This window comes from Patiria miniata, unplaced genomic scaffold (genome assembly GCF_015706575.1).
Source record: "Patiria miniata isolate m_02_andy unplaced genomic scaffold, ASM1570657v1 HiC_scaffold_20, whole genome shotgun sequence".
Lineage (NCBI taxonomy): Eukaryota > Metazoa > Echinodermata > Asteroidea > Valvatida > Asterinidae > Patiria > Patiria miniata.
This window is the reverse complement of record NW_024037059.1, coordinates 28,154,011-28,174,963: the sequence shown is the minus strand read 5'-3', so window position 1 is coordinate 28,174,963 and position 20,953 is coordinate 28,154,011. Positions and strand designations below refer to the sequence as shown.

At 40.8% G+C, this 20,953-nt stretch overlaps 1 protein-coding gene across 1 annotated transcript; it reads left to right on the top strand.

The window, feature by feature from the left end:
• Positions 1–615: 615 nt before the first annotated feature.
• LOC119728737 (regulator of MON1-CCZ1 complex-like) lies at positions 616–6,539 on the top strand. The gene is made up of 8 exons (XM_038201093.1): positions 616–745; positions 880–992; positions 1,723–1,792; positions 2,288–2,394; positions 2,554–2,751; positions 3,284–3,457; positions 4,094–4,319; positions 5,075–6,539. Exons 1-8 carry the CDS (start codon positions 616–618, stop codon positions 5,146–5,148), a joined length of 1,092 nt encoding a protein of 363 aa, XP_038057021.1. The 3' UTR covers positions 5,149–6,539.
• The last annotated feature ends 14,414 nt before the right edge of the window (positions 6,540–20,953 follow it).

Below are 20,953 nucleotides of genomic sequence, written 5' to 3'. Positions count from 1 at the left end.
TCTTCACTGACCAAAAAAGTAATTCGAAATTACTTACGTGTGTCATGAAACAGTCCTTTCAATTGTGGCTGCCCCTATGTTTTTAAAAACTGAATTTCATAGGTTTCGGAGGGAATCAGAATTTCTCAAGTTGTTCGATATGTACAAATCACATTTTTTTTTTGAAAATTTCAAATCGCTGGCATGCGTTCGATCGCTGGCATTCGTTCGATATTACATAGGTTTGCAGAACGATGAATCTGTACCGTGTTGCTTTATCAAATCCAGTATGTCGAATAAATTAATTATTGGTGTTGTAGGTAAAGGACCAACTACTCTCATCAATTTTTCATTCTTTGTGATACCTTTGTTAGGATTTTATAGCAACTTAATTTTAAGCAACCCAACTGGATATAATGGTGACGGGGGAGGGCGTGGTCAGCAGTGGCGTCGCCAAGGGGGGGGGGGGGGCAGGGGGGGGGCACGTGCCCTCCCTGGAAAACCTAGTGCCCCCCGAGTGCCCCCCCATCAAATGCTGGTGCCCCCCTATCCTCTGCAAAATTCTGCGCGTTGTTAAAATCATTACCTCAAAAATAGCAATTTCTTGAGATATCTTCAGATCGAATTTAGCATCAAATGTGGCACCATTTTGCATCTAGCCCAACGTCAACTACCACTACCCAGTCCATCTGGCCTATCAAGCTGAGGGTTGCTGGGATACCTACGCAGACGGGACTAGAAATGCGCGAGGTCAACATTGATTTGTGTATCCTTACATAATTGTTTGGGGTTCTGGCCAGGAAGTGTTTTTAGGTGGTTAAGAGTGCTCCATAAGCAGTGTTATTGTTATTGGTTTGGTTGTGCTGCAGTTTGTTCCTTAACGTTGCAACCGATACCAAGACTCACCCAACTGGGTGGTGTTCCAACCCAACACGGTGATTGATGCCCGGCTGGGATGTCTGTGGCATGTCCATCTCAGACTGGAGCCACTGGTCACAATGATCCCAGACAAGGTAAGACAATAAACAATATCAGATGATTCCAAATGAAGTAAGATGGTCATAGACAAATGTTAGATGATCGCAGATGAGGTGAGATGATCACAGACAATGATTTCAGATGATGTAATAAGATGATCACAAACAATATCAGATGATTCCAGATAAAGTAAGATGATCATAGAAAATGTTAGATGATCACAGTTGACGTAAGATGATCTCAGACAACATTTCACTCTTTCCTTACTAGCTTTCCAAAGTTGCAAAAGCCAAATATTCTGAAGTTTAAATGAAGTACATGAAAAGTTTGGCATTTGGAACAGTTAACAGGGACTGCTTCCAAAGACAGAGAGTCAGAACACCCCCCCCCCCTCCCCCGGAGTGTCGGTGGTGAAAATAAGTACATAAAGTTGCACCTGTCGGACACCTACATTTTTGAACAAGTTTGTTTTCTTGAAATTGTGTTTGCAAACCAGATATGTACATTTTTTCACGCCAGGATTGTTTTAACAAGAAAGGAACAAGGCGTGGTATTACTTTTCACTCGACCTTAGGTCAGGCAGGTTGAAGCCATCATGCTCGGGCAGCACACTCATATTTCTGGCTTCGCTCCCTGCATGATGTTATCGGTCATCCATTCCAAATACTGCAAAGCTTTGCGTGTGTGAACGGCCTCCAGCACGAACTGGTTAAAGTAATATGATGATCTGTAGTTGCTCTTAAAATTGTCTTGCTTGCTTTGCAGTGCCGTCTGATCGACTTCCTACTTTTGAGGAAGGAGAGCAAAAAGGTGATCTTGTTTGTTTGCAAGCAAGGTAAGTGATTAGAGAAACCATCGGTTGTTCTTTGCCACATTCAAGCATGCAACTTTTCCTCGGATCCACTGATTTGCTCATTTTTTTTTACTTCTCACGAATGTCATTACAAATTGAAAAAACACTGTGCAAAGTATTGTCGTCTTTGGAGTTTCCTTTTTTTTTTATAAAAATTCCTAGTTGCATGCCTGCATATTGTTGTGTTGTAGTTCAAATTATCACTTAATTCTTTTGTAGATTTATTAGCATTCACTTGATTAAATGATTGAAAGTTAAATATTTCTGCCTTGGAAATGTATGGAATAAATAAAGCATATCTCCTCAATTTATTAAGGGAATAAATGTTCGCTTTGAAGGTTTATACGCTATGTTTATAACCAATTGGAGTATGGATGCTGATAATTACCCGAACCAAAGGTGAGGGTTTTCCTGACACGACAGCAATGTTGCTTTTAAGTTTAGTGCTGTCAAAATCCATATTGTGATATTTTCCAGTCTTATTGCCGGGGCAACAGTGTAGCCTAGCGATTATTGCTCGGATGTTTGACAAGCTCAACCAGGTCTATCGCAACTTCCTTGAAGACGAACAGTTGGCAGCCCAGGTAATACAGTTGAACTTGTACCAAAGTAGCTTGTAAGCGTGGCTGAAGGAATGAACATTCTTCTGTGTACCGTGTTGTGTTATCAAAGTGAACATAGTGAGATAGTAAGTATCGAGCCTTCCTTGATGAGGATTCTCAGAACTTCTCTTTTGTTGACAGAACCCTGAAGGCGGTGGAACTCCTAAAGCAGCCGCAGCTAGACCCCCAATCATCAGAAAGATTGTCATCGACCAATCGGACATGTACACGCATGTATTGACACCCGTTGCTGAACGCAAAGACATCAAGTATAAGTTTGTTGTAGCAGTGCTGGTGGAATACATCAGGTCACTCAACCATTATCAAATCCCTGTTCAGGTAAGGACACTAAGGCATGCACCAAAAAATATGTCAAAGCAACTTTGGTATTTGAAATATCCATGTCAGAACCGTAGTGCATAATACACAGATGGATGACAACTATAGGAAAGAAGCAGTTCTCTTCAGAATATTTACCTTTTTTGAGTAGTCTGTCATTTTTGTTAACTATCATGTGAATCATGGGCAACTTGTGTTTGTTGTTTGGAAATGACGTTGTTGTTTTGATGGTTTTCTTGGGGGGGGGGAGAAGTCCATTTGTGCTGCGTGTATCAAATATGGTGACATCATGATGTCAAATAATTTGTGAATACTAATGTTTGCGGTAAATTCAGCCTTTGAATAATCAAAACAAGAACAAAGAATGATTGAATACTGAACAGCAAAATAAGCTTCAACTTTATTGAAGATATAAGATTTTTTTGCTTTGCATGGTGGAGTATCAGTGTTGTTTTGGTTTGCGGTCACGGTAACACCAATAACTACTGTCACTCCGTAGATCTTTAGTTTATTGAAGATATTTTCTAAACAGCATTTCCTGTACGAGTTGGTCATCAATACCTTGGTCCATCACAACTGTTTCTATCAACTGCATCAATTCCTGCAATATCACGTCTTAAGTGACTCTAAGCCCATTGCTTGCCTACTGCTGTCATTAGAGAGCTGTTACCCACCGGCACATCAACTAGCACTGGATATGCTCAAGGTATGACTGGGGGTTTACTCGGAAGGTTGTCCCTGAAGTTATAACCACTTCTCAGCAATCTTGATTCCATGGGTATTGATTCCATTTGGACTACGCAGATACTCATTATCCTTGGCCTAAAACCCCTATGAGTTTCATTTAATTTTAGTCATGTATCACTACACAATTGACAATTGATCACAACAACATTTTTGGACACTGTGACCAAGTTCCTTGCCGTATTCAATTTCAGTGCTGTGTTATGTAAGCTGTGTAAATTCCTGCATGCTGAGACAAAAGGCCGATGTGGTTTGGGATTGGAATCATTTGCCCTTGAGCATTCAACTGATGTCTCGCCATGATGACTGATAGCCATGCAAATGATTCCAATCCCAACCGCAGCCCTTTTCACAACATGCAGGATTTTACACAGCTTACATAACATATTGGACTTAAAAGTCCACTCAAAACTTTGCGGATGACAAATATCCACATTGTGAATTCATGAAAAGCATTAAGGAAATAGTGGCAGAGCTCTACATATTTCCGTTGGAAAAAAAATTGCTTAAAACCTCTTTGTGAGTATTTAATAAGAATTTTGTATGGTAAGTGTTTTAACGTGATATGTTTTTCTCTTTTTTGGGTGGAAAATAACAGAGGGTGTCAACAGCAAACGAAGAGATAGTTGAAGTGCTTCTGTCTAAAAACCAGCTGCTTGCCGCACTGAGGTTTCTCCGTAGTGTCGGGGGTGCCGATAGTGCCTCAGCTAGGAAGTTCCTTGATGCCGCGCTGAACACAGCAGACAGCATGCTCTTCTACACAGTCTTCAAGTTCTTTGAGCAGAGGAACATCAAACTCAGGGGATATCCTCAGTTTATGCCAGGTAAGTGCAAGACAGCAAGGACGCAAGGGTTAAAGGTACAAAATGTCTAAATTTAGATGCGACATTTAAATGTTTAAAGGCAGTGTAATGTATTTCTTTAAATGCAATCCCTGAAAATGCACTATTCTGTCACATTTAACCTCAATTTCATTTTCGTTTTGCTATGTTTAAAAACAGTTTAGTATGTTTTGGTTTTTTTTTTTGCATAATGCAAAGCTTGATGTCATTTAAGGTGGAGACCTTAATGTAATGGCACCAACATTTGCCAGAATTTTGGATAATTTGCTGTCGTGAAGATTCTTTTCTTTGGCTTACTGTCGTGTGCTGAAACAACAATAAATCACCAAAGAGCAAAGTTTTCTTGCTCATATTCTTTTTTCATTGAGTAAATATTGGGTTCACAATTTGAATTAAAAACTCTTAACAGTGTGTTCCTGAATGAAACCACAGAAACACGCCCTCAATTGTCATAAAACGTGTGGAAAATGGTGAAGCTTAAAACTGTGCACTTCCTGATGAAATTAAGGAAGTCAAATAGTTTTCATACATTTAAAAGCAATTGAGAGTTGCACAAAATATGTTCTCAAGTAAAATTCATGTCATGGGTCTTTTAAACAAAATCCTTTCTAAATCAATTAACAGATGTACCCATTTTTTAAAGCAGATTCTCGTCAGAATTGAAATGGCATCATGATTACAGCTTAAATTTAATGTCGTGTTTTGTTTTCTTTTTCACCATTTCTTATTTTCTGTAGGTGAACATTGTGAGAAGTATGTGAAACATTTTGAGGCGACGTTTGGTATCGAGTCACTTGCCCCTTTACCTTAACATCTACCGTGCTTCTGTGGACTATTTCCCATCAAGCAACCATCTTGGACTTGTACCCTGATAATGTGTTGTTTGCAATATGTTAAGTTTTAACATGGCACCAGGCGCCAGACTGTTTAGGAGCCTAGCTTTTACATGTACGGCCACGTCTATTGTCAGCGTACTTCCAGGTAATTTGTAAATTATGTCAAAGTCTCAAAGACCTTCTGGTAGACACTGACCCTGGAAAATATATTTCCCAAGAACTAACGTCTTGGGAATTCATAGGAATTGGAGCAAGGCCGTTTCATGTACATTTTGTAAATGAGACTGTTGGTGTAAATATTAATATTGTTGAACAAAATGGCGACTTTCAATTTGATACTGGTAGTCGTACGCGAGTATCACTGCGTTGCATATCTAATTAGTGATTCTTGATCACCAAAATTCACAATGGAATTTCTACGCGTAGCGCATATATTTATTTTAATGTGACTGACGCGCCTGACTGACTTTAAACCATATCCTGATTGCTGATTGCTTTCCTAGAAAAGCTTTGGAAGAAAATAAAGAAAACTTAAGACCACTACTACAAAATTTGCAAGACGTTAGTGAGAGTCTAATTATTGTGTCGTTAGACGGCGCACTATGCACGATCACAAGCATTTTGAACCAAGACTACTGAAGGCATCCAAAAATAATCACAAAAAGTTTGGGGTTTGGTAAAACTTACAAACATACAAGCTAGACATTTATACACCTAGGAGCGATTGTTATGAGAGTACATGGGAAAATTGTACACGTGTATATTTGATGTAAATACAAGTAGATTAAAATTATTCCGTAAAATTATGGAGAATTGAAAATTGAATTTGAGAGAAAACCCAGGTGCTTGACATGTAGGAGGATGAAATTTGTCAGACGAGACGTACAAGTTATAAAAGTTTATTTGTTCATGTCTCTGAGCCAGCCAGTAATCATTTTCACTGTGAACAGATTGTAAAAATTGAAACGCCAGCCTTGTGTATAAAATAATCTTCTAATCATGACTCAATAAACGGTACCCCCATATAATATTAGTTTCTTTTATTATTTGCAGACCAATGTTCAAATGAACTGGACGGAATAAAAGGCATTTGTATGTTGATCCACTGTAGAGACCATTTCTCAGATATTTACAGTATATGAAAGAGATGCATCCTGTCGTCCTCAAATTGCTTTAAACTTTCAGGGAGGATGCCTACAGAACCATAAAACACATTCATATATTTTTCAATTTAGCTGAAAAAACAAATCACTTGAAACGTACAGGGGATGCCTAGTTCTTTTATGTAAAATTGTTCAAGCAAGTGATTTTTGAAAACTATTATTGGAAAATTAACACATTTGTAATGATAAAGCCAAACCAGAAATGGAACCGAGCTTACATGTACATGTGTGTAGGGCCATCATGTCTATTTTAGCCACTGATTTCTGTTATAGCGATCAATGTTCCTGCTCTGTTTGCAAGCAAGGCAGAGGGTACGAGTGCAGAAAGCCAACTGCTTCATAAATTCAGAGCATTATAGGGCGCTATATCTGAAAACAAATAGTAGTCCAATCAAAGGAACAGGAAAGCAGTTGTCTGTAATTTTGTTGCAGAGCCGACACACTGGCAAATCTACCATTTTGGCAATTTTTAGATTTTGGGGTTTTTTGGTATACAGTGTATAAAGGATTCTCTTTTAAGTATTTATGCCAAAATTCTTAATTTTTGTCTGGATTTTGAGATTCGGACCCCCTCCTGTGGCGAATCAGACACAATAACTGATCCATAATTTGACATGCAATACGGAATTTCAACGATTATTCCAAAGTTATTTGTCAGTTTGTTAGATTGTGCACGCATGCACGCGTGATCTGATAAACTGACGAATAGCTATACAGTGTGAAGAACAACTGGCTTTTAGAAATGTTACAATTTGACAAACTGACGAATACATTAACGATCAAATAAAATCATATTGCACAATTTCTCTGATTAAATAAGTAACCTGATGGATACTACGTTTCCTATTTCATTTCGAATATACACCAAAAGGGTTATTATCAAAATATTAAGGGTGAAATACGACGCCCAGAAAAATGTCCAACTTCAAATGTGAATAACTCGAAACAGGATTTTTGCTTATTCGTTGGTATGTCAGCTCTTTGAAGATTTGAAACTACTCAATAAACTCGCCCCGCTTTAATTATATCAATACATTATGCAGAATCGCATGTAGTCAACAGGGGCACTACTGAATGGAGTCGAAGCATGCAAACATGCAGACATACAAATGTGAGTTGTGTATAATATTAGAAATAAGCAAATAAATTCCCCCTTCATGAAATGAATTCGTCAGAAATACAACTGGTGACAAATGGTCAGAATCTGTTGGATTGGGAACCAGACTACCATTATGCACATACAAACATGAACAAGCACTCGATCTGCGGCTGTGTAGTAATTCACCCACGCAATCTGGCCAATTTTCAGTACCTCCGTCGCGCGCGCTGAGGATTTAGTGCTTGGTGAGTCTTCTGCGCCAGCTTGGTTAGTGTATATTATTTTGCGCTACAGAAAGCCTACAAATCATCTCTGGACTCGAAAGCATTGACTCCAGGAATGGAGAGGCCACTGAATGGGAATAGATTCCTCCCTGGGCCCGGGACAGGCCCCAGCAGAGTCTGCTCAGACAGCTGTGACGACATGCCTGGGCCGGAGCGTGGTCATTGGAACTTTACATCCTTCGCATCGCTACTGGTACCGGCTGCAGCGACAAGATGATTTGCATCACAAGATGTCACAGCTTTGGGGTCATCTGAATGCTGACATCAGTCAACTCTGTACATTGAGGTAAGATTACCTAATAAGCCCGGGGCGCAAAACCTGAGAGGTCATAGAAGACAACCTGAAAAGAATCAGCTGACCTTTTAGGTTGGAGGTGTGGCTACGATACAGCATAGCAATATCCCAGGCACATAGGGCTACCATCACAGCAGTCGTTAACCAACAGCTATCAATACACGACCATCTTATGCATCTGGTTCCCTGACCTTAGTATAGTATTCAACGTCAGAATTTTTGGCTGTTGGAACCAGATTACCATGTACATGTAACCAACCAAATGGTTTCTCGGACTTCATTTCGGAAAGAATGTTGCAACCTGACGCTACTTCAGCGGTTGTGTACAAAGTTATGGAGAGTGAAGGAAATTTTTTAATTTTTCCTAACAAAATTGGAAATATTTTTCAGTCCCAGATTTAAGTCTTATCATCATTTTTGCACTTTGCACTGCATTGGCACATAGTCAAGATAGTGGGGCAAACTCCTAGTCTGGCAATAGCCAGTTAACCATGTAAAAAACAAAAAAAAGTTAACCCAATGTTAAAAAGGCGTGTTGGGTCCAAGTTCCCTGGACTAGTCACTGCCCAGCTGCTAGTTGGACGGTGACTTTGCAATACAGTAACGATATAGCTGTCGAATGCAATTTCAGTCCCCTACGCAAGTTTAAACTTGCGCGCGCAATTTGTAGCAAGAAAATTAATGCGAGCGCAAGTTTAAACTTGCGTGCACGTAGGTTTAAACTTGCGCGCGCAGGTTTAAACTTGCGCGGGGGACTCAAATTGCGCTCAACATAGCTATATAGCAATAGCATGTAGCAGTTAACAATCGGGTTACAAATACAGCTGCTGTGTATAAGTTGTAACAACAGCCACCTTGGTCGGACATGCCTAGCTGTCCAGTGATTTCAGTCATTTGATCTGGCGATCTTCCCACATGCAGAAATTTTCCATGGCATGTCATTAAAATGAAATCACTAAACATCAGCATTTTGGGCCGAGTTTATAACACCAAAAAATGGCAAAAATTAGTTGATTAGTAGTACGAATTAAGCCCCGGTACTGGTCATGCTGGAAGTACGAACGTTTGTTTACAAATCGACAAAAACGTGTTTGGCGCCCTCAATATTGAGGGCGCCAAACACATTTCACTGCTTGAGTCTCATGCAATGCGAGGGCGACATACACTCCGGCCGGTGTGCTTGACATGCCAATTTTCTTTCAAAAGAGGGCGCGCTACACAAATAGTGGTCGCCACCACAAAAAGTAAAATAAATAAATAAATAAATAAATAAATAAATAAAATTCTCGCCACGGAAGAAAAAACCTGTGTCTACAAAAACAGTACATTCGTTTCAGGACTAGAATATAATAACTCCAGAAACACCTGTTGTATCTAATTATGTCAAATTATTGCTTGAAATTATATTTTATATTTTTCTTGAACATAAAGGGAAATATACTTTTCTTGAATATCAAAGGAATAACCCAAAAATAACAATTAATAATATAATATCTAAAACAATGCAGTGCTTTAAATGTGATTTTGCGCTATATATATATTTTTATTAACTTTCTCGGTCCATCGATTTTCTTGATATAGGCAATAATCAATAAATCAAATTCATACAAAAGACAGGCTTTTTATATTGGCCCGGACGCAACTAGTGTTCTTGAAGAAAGTTTGCCGCAAGCGACCAACCTTGTTTTGCTGTAGAGGGAAACGCAGATATGGCATGTTTTTTTTCACACCCCCCCCCCCCCCCCCCCCCCCCCTTGGCTCCTGGAATGCGCAAGTGCTTTAGAGTGATACGCAGTAATGGCATGTTTTCAAGCCCCGTGGCTCGTATGCGCTAATGCTATCCGGTGATACGCAGAAATGGCATATTTTTTTAGCCCCTTGGCTCGTATGCGCTAATGCTATCGAGTGATACACAGTAATGGCATGTTTTTAAGCCCCTTGGCTTGTATGCGCTAATGCTACCGAGTGATACGCAGTAATGGCATGTTTTTTAAGCCCCTTGGCTTGTATGCACTTATGCTATCGAGTGATACGCAGTAATGGCATGTTTTCAAGCCCCTTGGCTCGTATGTGCTAATGTCATCGAGTGATACGCAGTAATGGTAGTTTTCCAAGCCCTTTGGCTCATATGCGGTGGTGCTACCGAGTGATACGCATAATGGCATGTTTTCTACGCCCCTTGGCTCGTATGTGCTAATGCTATAAGCAGTAATGGCATTATGTTGTCTACACCCCTAAACTCAGATAGGGCATGTTGTAATTTTTTGACCCACTTTGGGGGTACCAAAATTGTTTTTGCCCCCCCCCCCTTGTGTTCTGGATCCGCCCATGCTCAATATAGCTTGGCCTGGTGAGCTCGGGTATTGTTCAAACGAGTGTATTAATTATAATTTTTCCATGGACGTTGACTTTTTATTTTTCATTTGGTTTGTAGTTTTCACGTTTAAAATACTATAATTGTTTCGGGTATTTTCTTTTTTATTGTTTGATGGTTTCTCATGAAATTAAATCTCATAATGTAACACGGTCATCATGACAAATCACTGGAGGAATATGAAATTTTGAAATACAGAACGAACTCGTTTTGGGGGCAACAACTCAAGAAATACTAAATTTAATTGATTAAAATTTCAAACGCCTTGGCGATCAAGAGTTGTTAGCATTAACAAAAACTGGAAGTGCGTGTAAATGGGCAATTCTCCATGGGAGAGCAAAAAATGTCAAAAATAAATATTTACATATTAAACCTTTTTTGTACTTTTTCCAGACCTCAATTAAATGGGGAATTCAGTTCAAAAAACGAAATTAAAAAAAAATACATATTTCTGGTAAAAACAGTGATTTTTGCATTTTATGATTAAAAACGTTCAGATTTGGTAAAAAAATAAAATTTTGTGTATGTATTACTTTCTGAATTATAGGGAAAAGATTTGATTTATTTTATGATGTTACAAGTTACTAACATTACTCAGGGTCATTAAAAAAAAATCTAAAAATATAAATATATATATATATATAGTGTAGGCCTTCATTTAAAAATGTCAAAATTAGCACGTAATTCCGTTACCGAAAAAATGGCAAAAGTTACTTATTTCACAAATGTTCTTGTTTTTTTTCTACAAATCATGTATGTTGAGAAAAGACCCTACTATAAACATAAATGAAAAATAAAAACTTTAAAATAGTAATTTCTTGGCATTTTTCCAAGTGGTAACGGAATTACGAAACGGTAACGGAATTACGGTAACGGAATTACACATGCACAAAGTATGCACACTTCCCCCAGATTATGTACATGTACATGACATATTAAATAGGAGATTTGCATGTAAACCTTGGACAATAACTTTAAATACTAAATTACTTGTTAAATCATTTCCCTCTTTAATTGCTATTATACAATTAAAAATAATCAGGGGTTCCATTGATATTTTTTACTTTTACTTTTTCTTTTTTACTATTTAAAAAATGCTAATTGTTTGGATGCTTAAAGGGAATATACAACATTTGCAAACATCAGAAAATAAAACTACCAAGTTTTTACCAAATACCTTACTAGGATGTTGGTAAATGACAGTCTAAAGCATCCTGTAAAATTATGGCACCTGGTGTGAAGTAATTTTCAAAAAAATGATATTTTTGTATACATTTCCAACGGTGGTCGGCCGACCACCGTTGGAAAAACCTAAATATTTTTCAACTACTGCTCCAACTTTACACTCTTTCCAGTCCAAATTTTGTTTGCTACACCTATTTGTTACATGTTCATGAATGGGTGCAGGCCAGCTAGTCTGGTTCCCTTACCTTCCACTTTTCCAGCATCTATAAATTGATCCATTTTACCTTTAGTGGAGTCAAGGAACCAGACTACTTGAACAGTTTTGTTTTTCTTGGTTTTCCAGCATTTTCGAACGGAAAACTTCAAACATGTCAGTGTAACAATATTTGATCTATTACATGTATACTAACCCCTCAAATAGTTCATTTCTGAAAATTACAGCAAAATCCAATGATGTACATTCCCTTTAAATATGTTGCCAAAGCCGTTGTCTGGTACCCAGAGAAAATATATTCCACAACAAGTATATGAAAGTTGAGTACCAGACTGTACTTGTACTTCTACTTAACATCTTCCCTTGCTCAGAGATGCCAACCAGTACAGTTTAATTGTATTTTCCACGATAAACTAGTGAAATAGGATAATAATTGTTCATAGTAAAATTTGATTTTCGTTAAAAAATAAATATACATTGCTAACAGGCAATGCAGCCATCACCAGACTGCTTTCATTTAACCTTGACCTTTGACCTAAAAAATGAAGCCCAGACATGTTTAGGCCTACATTTACATTTTGATCTGCTTATTTTCACTGAGCTTTCCCCTTGTGGCATTTTACATACTTCTAAAATTTGTATTGTGATGAGTTTATGTTTAATTCAATGTTAATGTATTGCATTTACCTATTACATGTAAACCTATGGCGTAATTCCGTTACCGCCCAGGCGTAATTCCGTTACCGTGATTAAAATGCAAATTATGAAAAGAGTGATTATTTTTTCAACTTTGTTCTGCATTGTAGTTAACAACACCCCTGAACTCTACAAATAACAGGTAGTGTCCAATTTTAAAATTTCAAAACTTCAGAGAGTTTTATTAATTTATGCGAGAACTCAAATATGCTTGTCCTTCGTCCGTAATTCCGTTACCGATATTAAGCTCCGCCCCTAAAAGGGTAATCTTGTGGTTTTTTTTTTTTTTTTAGCGGTCAATCAATTCTACTGGGTCTTGGCTCCCTTTCCATGTTTAGATTAGTTGCCTAGCATTGAACATATTTTCTTGGGAAAGAATAAACCTTGACAAAGTGACACAATTCCGTAATTCCGTTACCAAAGAATTGCCCAAATATCACTCTATGGGAGCCGATTGAAAGGTCTGAAGCCATCGAAATTCAAAAGGGCGGCGCGCCCTGTGCATGCGGGTTTTTTATGTCGCGACAGTTGGGGGTTTTTTTTCTCAAAATGAAACCATTTTTGTTTTTATGTGACGTCGCAATTAAGGCAGGCACTGAGTACACCACCATCTTTTCCTCCTAAAACGTTGGTTAAAGTGGTCAGAAATTCCCTCAGATCGCACCTAAGAGCATCTAGAATCCAAAAGTTTTTCGGGGCCCTTAAGGGGCCCCGAACCCCACGCCGTAATTTGTGGAATCACTTTTTGAGGGACCAAATTTTTTTCGCCCCCCCCCCCCCCCAAAAAAAAATTGTGTTTTGGATCCGCTCTTGGGGAAACGCAGGTACATGTTTTCTACACATCTTGGTTTGTGCGTTTATGTCTTTGGTGGTTTGTGCCATTGATCTCAGACTGTGTACAGTACAAAGGTTTGAGCAGTCAATGAAACGTGTTTGGCGCCCTCAATATTGAGGGCGCCAAACACAGTTTAATTGCCAAACACGCAGCTGTCCGTCTTGCAGTCTTGGTCACTGTGTATACTAAGTTTGTTTACTTTTCTGCGTTTGTGATTATGGAATATGGGTCTTTGGTTGAGACCCTCCCACTCCAGTTTCATGTTCTTATTTCATTATCATATTTCTAATATTCATAGGACTGCAGACATGGTGTACAACCTCTGTCTCTCCGTTCCTTTGGAATATTGAGGAGTCTTTGGATGAACTCGCGTTTACTTCTGGCAATAGCTAGCAAACCTTCACGTGGGCTTGATCATCTTCTGTTGTTGGATGAGCCATAGCAAATGTCATCGCCGATCGCATCATTTCGGATGTCATGACGGCGGTGCAGGAGGGAAGTCAACCAACTTTCCAAAGGTAGGAAAAATCCCTTGATGTCAGTTTTTGCCTTACTGGAAAAATGTTGCATCCTGACAACACTTCTGCGATTGTGTGTGTGTGTGTGTACAGGCATTACATTCACTGTGCGGACTTCCGAACGAACAAAAGAGGTCCACATATTAAAACCAGGTGGAGGAGACGCTGTGTGGACTTGGGCAAGTCCACACAGTGTTTCCCCATTTCTGGAAAACGGGTTTAGAGGCATTTTGGGGTTAGGTTTATCTGTAGCATAGCAGAATGAAGAGAAACACTAAAGGGAATCATAGAAAAAAAATTTGGGTTGAAAGAGTTTTCACAGTTTGAGAAAAATGATTTTTTTTCACTGGTTTTTCTTAACTACACGAAAGCAATGGAAAGTCCACACTTGGTATGTAACGTAGACTTGGGTGTGTGGGTGTGTGTGTATAAAGTCTATGGACACAAATGAGAGTCAAGAAAAAAATGCTGAGTTATTTTCCTAACACAATTGGGAATGTTAATTCTCAGTGCATGCAGTCCCAGATTTATGTTGTTAGTATCAGTATCATCATTTTGGCGATCATGTATAGTTTAGTATAGTGTAGGGCCCCTGTTTTGTTTTGATCAAATTCGATTTTTTTTTTATTTCTAAAAAACGATGTCAACCTAAAGCAGACTTCTCTCAATGTAATGACACCTTTTTGAATGTGGGTAATTTTTGAACACTAGTAATGCCTTCAAGAGAGAACTGTACAAAGACAGAATATGTCTCATTTTCCTATGATTACTGTTATTTTTTGCTCAAACAGCTGATAAAAATCAACCAGTCTAAGTAAGTTCTCTTGGTTGGAGAGTCATTTGGGTGGTAACGAAGCAGTGGACCAGGCAATCAATTGAGCACACCATTGAGACATGGATCAACCTCCACTGATTGACGGAGTTGTGCTGACTTAGATTGACACCATTGATGATAAAGTAAGTAGCAAGTTTGAGTCCTGTATGGGTTTGACCTTGGTTCAATTCCTCTTCTGTTCCAAGGTGTAGCCTTAGTTATCCTTGAATGAATTGAAAAGTTTTTGGTTCAGATCTGCTTGTTTGGTTTGATTCCTTTTTATTTCAAGTTGTAATCTCAGTTATCCTAGTATGAATTGAGGAGTCCTTGGTTCATGCCTAGTCCGAAAATTGGGGACTCTACATGTACGGGGCATTCATCCAACATGAGACAGAATTGCGCACAGGCCGTGAGGCCAAAAGAAAAATAGTGGGTCTCTGGTCAGACCAAAGTTCTGGAATTGATGTAGTGATGCGTTTAAAAAAATATTCTTTGTCTGTACCATCCAAGCTTGGGAAAAAATAGCAAAGTGGTACTGCTTTGTTTGTTTGAGTTCTCATATGGGCTTACATCATTTGACTTGGTGCCCTATCATTTGTCTTGGTGCCCTTGTGCTCCTTAGTGCTAAATATTTGAGGTGGTGCAGCACTAAAGGGCACTGTTGTGGCTACAGAAAATTTTAAAGAAAAAAAGAAATTTACTCAACAGATCAAAATTGACGCACAACAATTTTTTTATGGCTGATGAATGGACAATAATGCAAGTGGGGGATTTTTGTTTTCTTTTTGTTTTTAGATTGAGTGATATTATTAATAGCCTTTGATAGTCACTCTAATCTCTGCCTATGCACCTACCCAGAGTCTAAAGACGACTTCTATCTTCAGCTTAGTGAGTTGTTGCACAATATCCCGGCTGGTGATGCAGGGGTTGCCCTTAACTTTTTTTTTGACTGGCCAGCCGGACCAGTTGGCTAGAATTTTGACTGGTCCGCCAGGTTTTTGACTGGTCCGTCTTATACAGCGTGTACCCACCAGTTAATCAGTTTCACATAAGTCATAACAAGACTATGGTCATCAACACCCATGTCATCATGTCACCTGAGCAATAGAGGTCTATTTTCTTCCCCCATGATCTGAGGCCGCAAAAAAAATATATGGTTCTGCCTCAGATTACATGCCTTTTAAAAATAGGGTCGGTCGGTCGGATTTTTGGGGGTTTTTTTGGGCCATTTTTTTTATGCCGCTTGAATGGGGTATTCAATTAGGCCTCAATATGCGAAGTTTTAGCCTGATTTTATTTTCATTGCTGCACTATGAAAGCTATACACAAAAAGATGGCCACAAAAAAATGAATAAAACCTACCTTAATTAGGCCAAAAAAATAGTTCTGCTTCCGATTACATGCCTTTCAAAAATGGGGTCGGTCGGTCGGAAATTCTTCTTTTTTTTGCCAATTTTTTATGCAGATTGATTGGGGTATTCAATTATATGCGAAGTTTTAGCCTGAACTAGTTTCATTGCACTATGAAAGCTATACACGAAATGGCAACAAAAAGTGAATAAAACCTACTTTTAATTTTTGTCAATATATTTACGTTCGATAATTTCAAAAAATAATGGAAAATTCAGGTCGTTTGCACCATATGCACAACGCTAGTCACGACGCGGGGAGCTGGCCGAAACTCCGAGGTGTGTGATGCGTGCGTGTGTGGTGAGCGGCCCACCATGGGCCGACAGACCCGTTTTTACCGTCAAAAATTTCGGGAAACACGCGGCATGTAGTGCGATCTCAAAATGAACTCTTGAACACAGAAAATACATACACAGATAAGCACAGAAAATACATACACAGATAAGCTAGATCAATTCTGTAAATTAACTTGCAAAAATGATCTTTCTCCATCGGTGTTTTCTTGGCATTTTTACGATGTCGATTCCGACCAGTTGACAGAGCACAATGCATAGCCGGCCATGCTATCGCTATCGATCGCTACTCCTAGAACTAACGTATGAGGCTCCACATAGTGGAGCCTCATAGATTAAGAACCCCGCAAAATGGTTTTCAGCACAAAACACTAATCAAGTACAAAAACGTCCATCAAAATGCAGAAATTTCCAACAGAACCGCTGCACAGTTTGCCCCCAAACTTCGTACTACACCTCATGACATACTCACAAAATATGCACTGAGCCAACCTGACACTTGAAACGTGCACGCATATGATCGAGCGATGATTTTCGGTTCGTTCGGAGCGCGCCGCGGGGGGTACCCCCCTGCGGCGCGCTCCGAGCGAACCGAAAATCATCGTGCACGTTTCAAGTGTCAGGTTGGCTCAGTGCGGAAAGGGCATATTTTTCATCATTTTAGCCCCACAAAAAGACAAAATCCAGCGATGTTTGTTCTGCGCATATTTTGTGAGTATGTCATGAGGTGTGGTACGGAGTTTGGGGGCAAACTGTGGAGCGGTTCTGTGGGAAATTTCTGCATTTTGATGGACGTTTTTGTACTTAAATAGTGTTTTGTGCTGAAAACAATTGTGCAGGGTTCTTAATCTATGAGGCTCCATAGACCGTGCACAGACTAGTTACCGCATTTTCATCGTGTCTTCTAAATTGGCGCGGCGGGAACCAGTCATCGCCGCATTGAGCTGGGTTTACGCACATGATTATAGTCACCGTGACATCGAGTTGCGAAGTAGTCATATCGCGAAGCGAATTTGTAAAAATAACGGAGGTTTCTTTTTAAAAAATATAGCGAATGTAAGTAAGACACCAAATAAATACAACAAGCATTTTTTTGATGCAGATTTTTTTGGCTGGCCAGCCGGACCACTTGGCAAGGTGTTTCAGCTGGTCCGCCGGCAATTCAACTGGCATTTGGCCAGCGGACCACCGCTAAGGTCGAACCCTGGTGATGGCATCATTCTCCTTGGGGACTTCAATGCCCGCATTGGTTCTGACTGCAGTGCGTGGAAGAATGTAATTGGCCCGCATGATGTTGGGAGAATGAAAGACAATGGTCAACGTCTCCTCGAGCTCTGCGCTTCGTACAACCTATGCATTGCCAACACCTTCTTCGCAGGCTCTGTTCGCTCCAAGGTCACCTGGAAACACCCTCGCTCACAGCACTGGCACCAACTGGACCACATCATTGTCAGACAGAGACAACTGCGCGATACCACCCACTGCTGCAGCTTGCATTCTGCTGATTGCAATACAGACCATGCCCTTGTTTGCTGTAAGCTTCATTTACTACCCAAGAAGTTCCATCGTGCAATGCATAGACCATTGGCTGCTATTGACACTGTCTCAACTCACGACATCAGTCATGTTACTCAGTTTCAAGAGCTCCTTTCTGGTAATTTCAGCTTAGCACCAATCTCTGCCAACCCTGAAGGTGCTTGGTCTAGGTTCCGTTCAGTAGTCTACAACAGTGCTGTGTCTGCCTTTGGTCGCTGCTCACGAAAGCAACCTGACTGGTTCCGGGACAGCGCGGACATACTGCTCCCTGCACTAGAGAACAAACGGTCAGCCAGAAACAAATGCCGCTTGATCAACACACGCTCCTCAAAAGCTGCCCTTCGGGCTGCCAAGAGCACTGTCCAGCGTCTTACTCGAGCAGCTTTGCAACGCTACTGGTCTCACCTGAGTGATCGCATCCAACGTTGTGCCGACTCTGGTGACCTACCCGGCTTGTACCAAGGCATTAAGGAGGCAATTGGTCCTACCCCAAAGAAATCTGCTCCTTTACTGTCGTCCACTGGTGCCATCCTCACAGACCAAACAGCACAGCTTGACCGGTGGGTAGAGCACTATAGCTCACTTTACAACAGCGATGCTGCAGTCAGTACTTCTGCAATATCTGCCTTACCTCGGCTTCCCGTCCTGAAAGAGCTGGACAATTCCATCACCTTGGATGAAGTGAAACATGCCATCAACGGCTTAAAGAACAACAAGGCTCCTGGCACTGATAGCATCCCTCCAGAGGTACTTAAGAAGGGTGGTAATATCTTGGCTGCAGAGCTCCACGCTGTTCTCCTGACCTGCTGGCAATCCCAGTTTACACCACAGGATCTAAAAGATGCAAACATCATAACCCTCTACAAAAACAAGGTAACCGACAAGACTGCAATAACTACAGAGGCATCTCACTGCTGTGCTTAGCTGGGAAGGTTTTTGCTCGAGTGCTGTTACCTCGGCTACAGGTCATTGCCAACAGAATCCTTCCCAAAAGCCAGTGTGGCTTTCGCCCATCCTGCTCCACTGTTGACATGGTGTTTTCCTTGAGACAACTCCAGGAGAAGTGTGTTGAACAGCGGCGACCTCTGTACATGGTCTTCATCGACTTGACTTAGGCCTTTGATAACGTGAGTCGTTCAGGCCTGTTTTCCATCCTAAAGCGCTTGGGCTGCCCAGATAGGCTTTGTCTATTCTGATGTGTTTTCATGATGACATGCACGCCACAGTCCAGTTCAATGGCTCAAGATCTGCTAAGTTTGAAGTTCGCCGGGCATCAAGCAGGGGTGTGTACTTGCTCCTACCCTGTTTGGGATCTTTTTCTCAGCCCTGCTACACCGTGCATTTCCCGAACCATCTGGTATCCTACTCCACACACGCAGCTCCAGGAATTTCTTCGACCTCTCCTGTCTCCGTGCCAGGACGAAGATTCGGCATGTTCTCATCCGGGAACTCCTGTATGCTGACGATGCTGCCATTGTTGCCCACTCAGCAGATGAGCTTCAACATCTCTGCAACTCATTTGCTAGTGCTTGCTCGGAGTTTGGCATGATCATCAGCCTTGGCAAGACAATGGTGTTATCGCAAGGCCCAGGTCCCCCTCCCATGATCACCATCAATGGCACACCTCTGAGCGTGGTCAACAAATTTCAGTATCTGGGTTCTACAGTTACCAGCACCAACTCCCTGGATACCGAACTTGACTCCCGAATAGGTAGGGCTGCAACCACCTTTGGCCGACTCCCTGCTCGTGTTTGGGACAACCGGGCCCTTTCCATCAAGCTGAAGATTCGCATCTACGTATCCTGTGTGCTTAGTGTGCTACTATACTGCAGTGAGTCATGGCCGACCTACCGCCGTCAGGAACGTCGACTGAACGCGTTCCATTTCCGCTGCCTACGTTCAATTCTTGGAATCTCCTGGCAAGACCGAGTCTCAAACCCTGCCATTCTTGAGCTCACAGGAGTCAATGACATGCTCACATTGCTGTCAGCTCGCCGCCTTCGTTGGTCTGGTCATGTCTGCAGACAAGAGGACGGTCGACTGCCGAAGGACATCTTCTTTGGGGAGCTGGCTCATGCTCCTCGCCCCCGTGGTCGTTCAAAACTCCGTTACAAGGATGTTCTAAAGCGTGATCTGCGAACCTTCCAAATTCCAGTCACCTCCTGGCAGACCGTGGTGCAGGACCGCACTCGTTGGCGATCCGCTGTCCATCTTGGCCGCTCTGCTTCCTCTGCCGCCTATATTGCTGATTGCGAGAATCGTCGTGCAACTAGACACCGAGCTACATCGTCGTATTCGACGGGATAGGCCACTACCTGATAGTCACTACTTATGTTTTAAGGAAATTGTATAAAAAATATGGAGTAAGGTCTAAGGCATGTTTAAAGTAAAAATATTGGGCTTGTTTCATTGTTTTTGTCATGTAATGCTGCGGCCGGGTGAGGTGGGGTAGAGGGCGCTATTCAGGACTTTCTTCTGTCACCTTGCAAGATGTAATGATGCCAAGTCACTATAAATTTATATTTCCCGGATTCGTTTGTATCAAAGATATATAACCAGGCATCCTATTCTAGGATGGGACTAATAAGGGAGCAAAGACACTTCTTTTTCAGTGAAACAATAATGTATTCTTAAAATCTCCAAGAGTTCTCTGACCCAATTTGACATCTGTATACTGTAGGACTCAGCTATCATTGCTTGTTCATCTGTCATCCGCTATGAATAACTGGTTAACCTGGTTTTTTTTAACCTTGTTCCACTCGAATTTGCAGGATAGCTAATAATGAATACAAGTAAATGTTTCAATCAGTATCAAACATTTTTTACCAAATTGACAATATTCAAATTTCTTGACCAGGTGATGGCAGATCTACCAGCTCACTTCACATCAGAGAGCTCTCTTGAGAAGCACTATAGAAGCACTATAAGGCCCAGGAGAAGGACTGCTTCTCACGGCTAGAACAGACTCAGACCAGAGCTCTCTTGAGAAGCACTGTACGGCCCAAGAGAAGGACCGCACCAAGTACATCACTACCTTGCTGGTACTTCACAGGGATGGTACAGA

Bases quoted from the DNA above. Each gene is read 5' to 3' on its own strand.
- LOC119728737 (XM_038201093.1), top strand. From the start codon at position 616: ATGTGGCACCATTTTGCATCTAGCCCAACGTCAACTACCACTACCCAG. The intron at 993-1,722 runs GTAAGACAATAA...CTTGCTTTGCAG, and splicing joins TCACAATGATCCCAGACAAG to TGCCGTCTGATCGACTTCCT. The intron at 2,395-2,553 runs GTAATACAGTTG...TTTTGTTGACAG, and splicing joins ACGAACAGTTGGCAGCCCAG to AACCCTGAAGGCGGTGGAAC.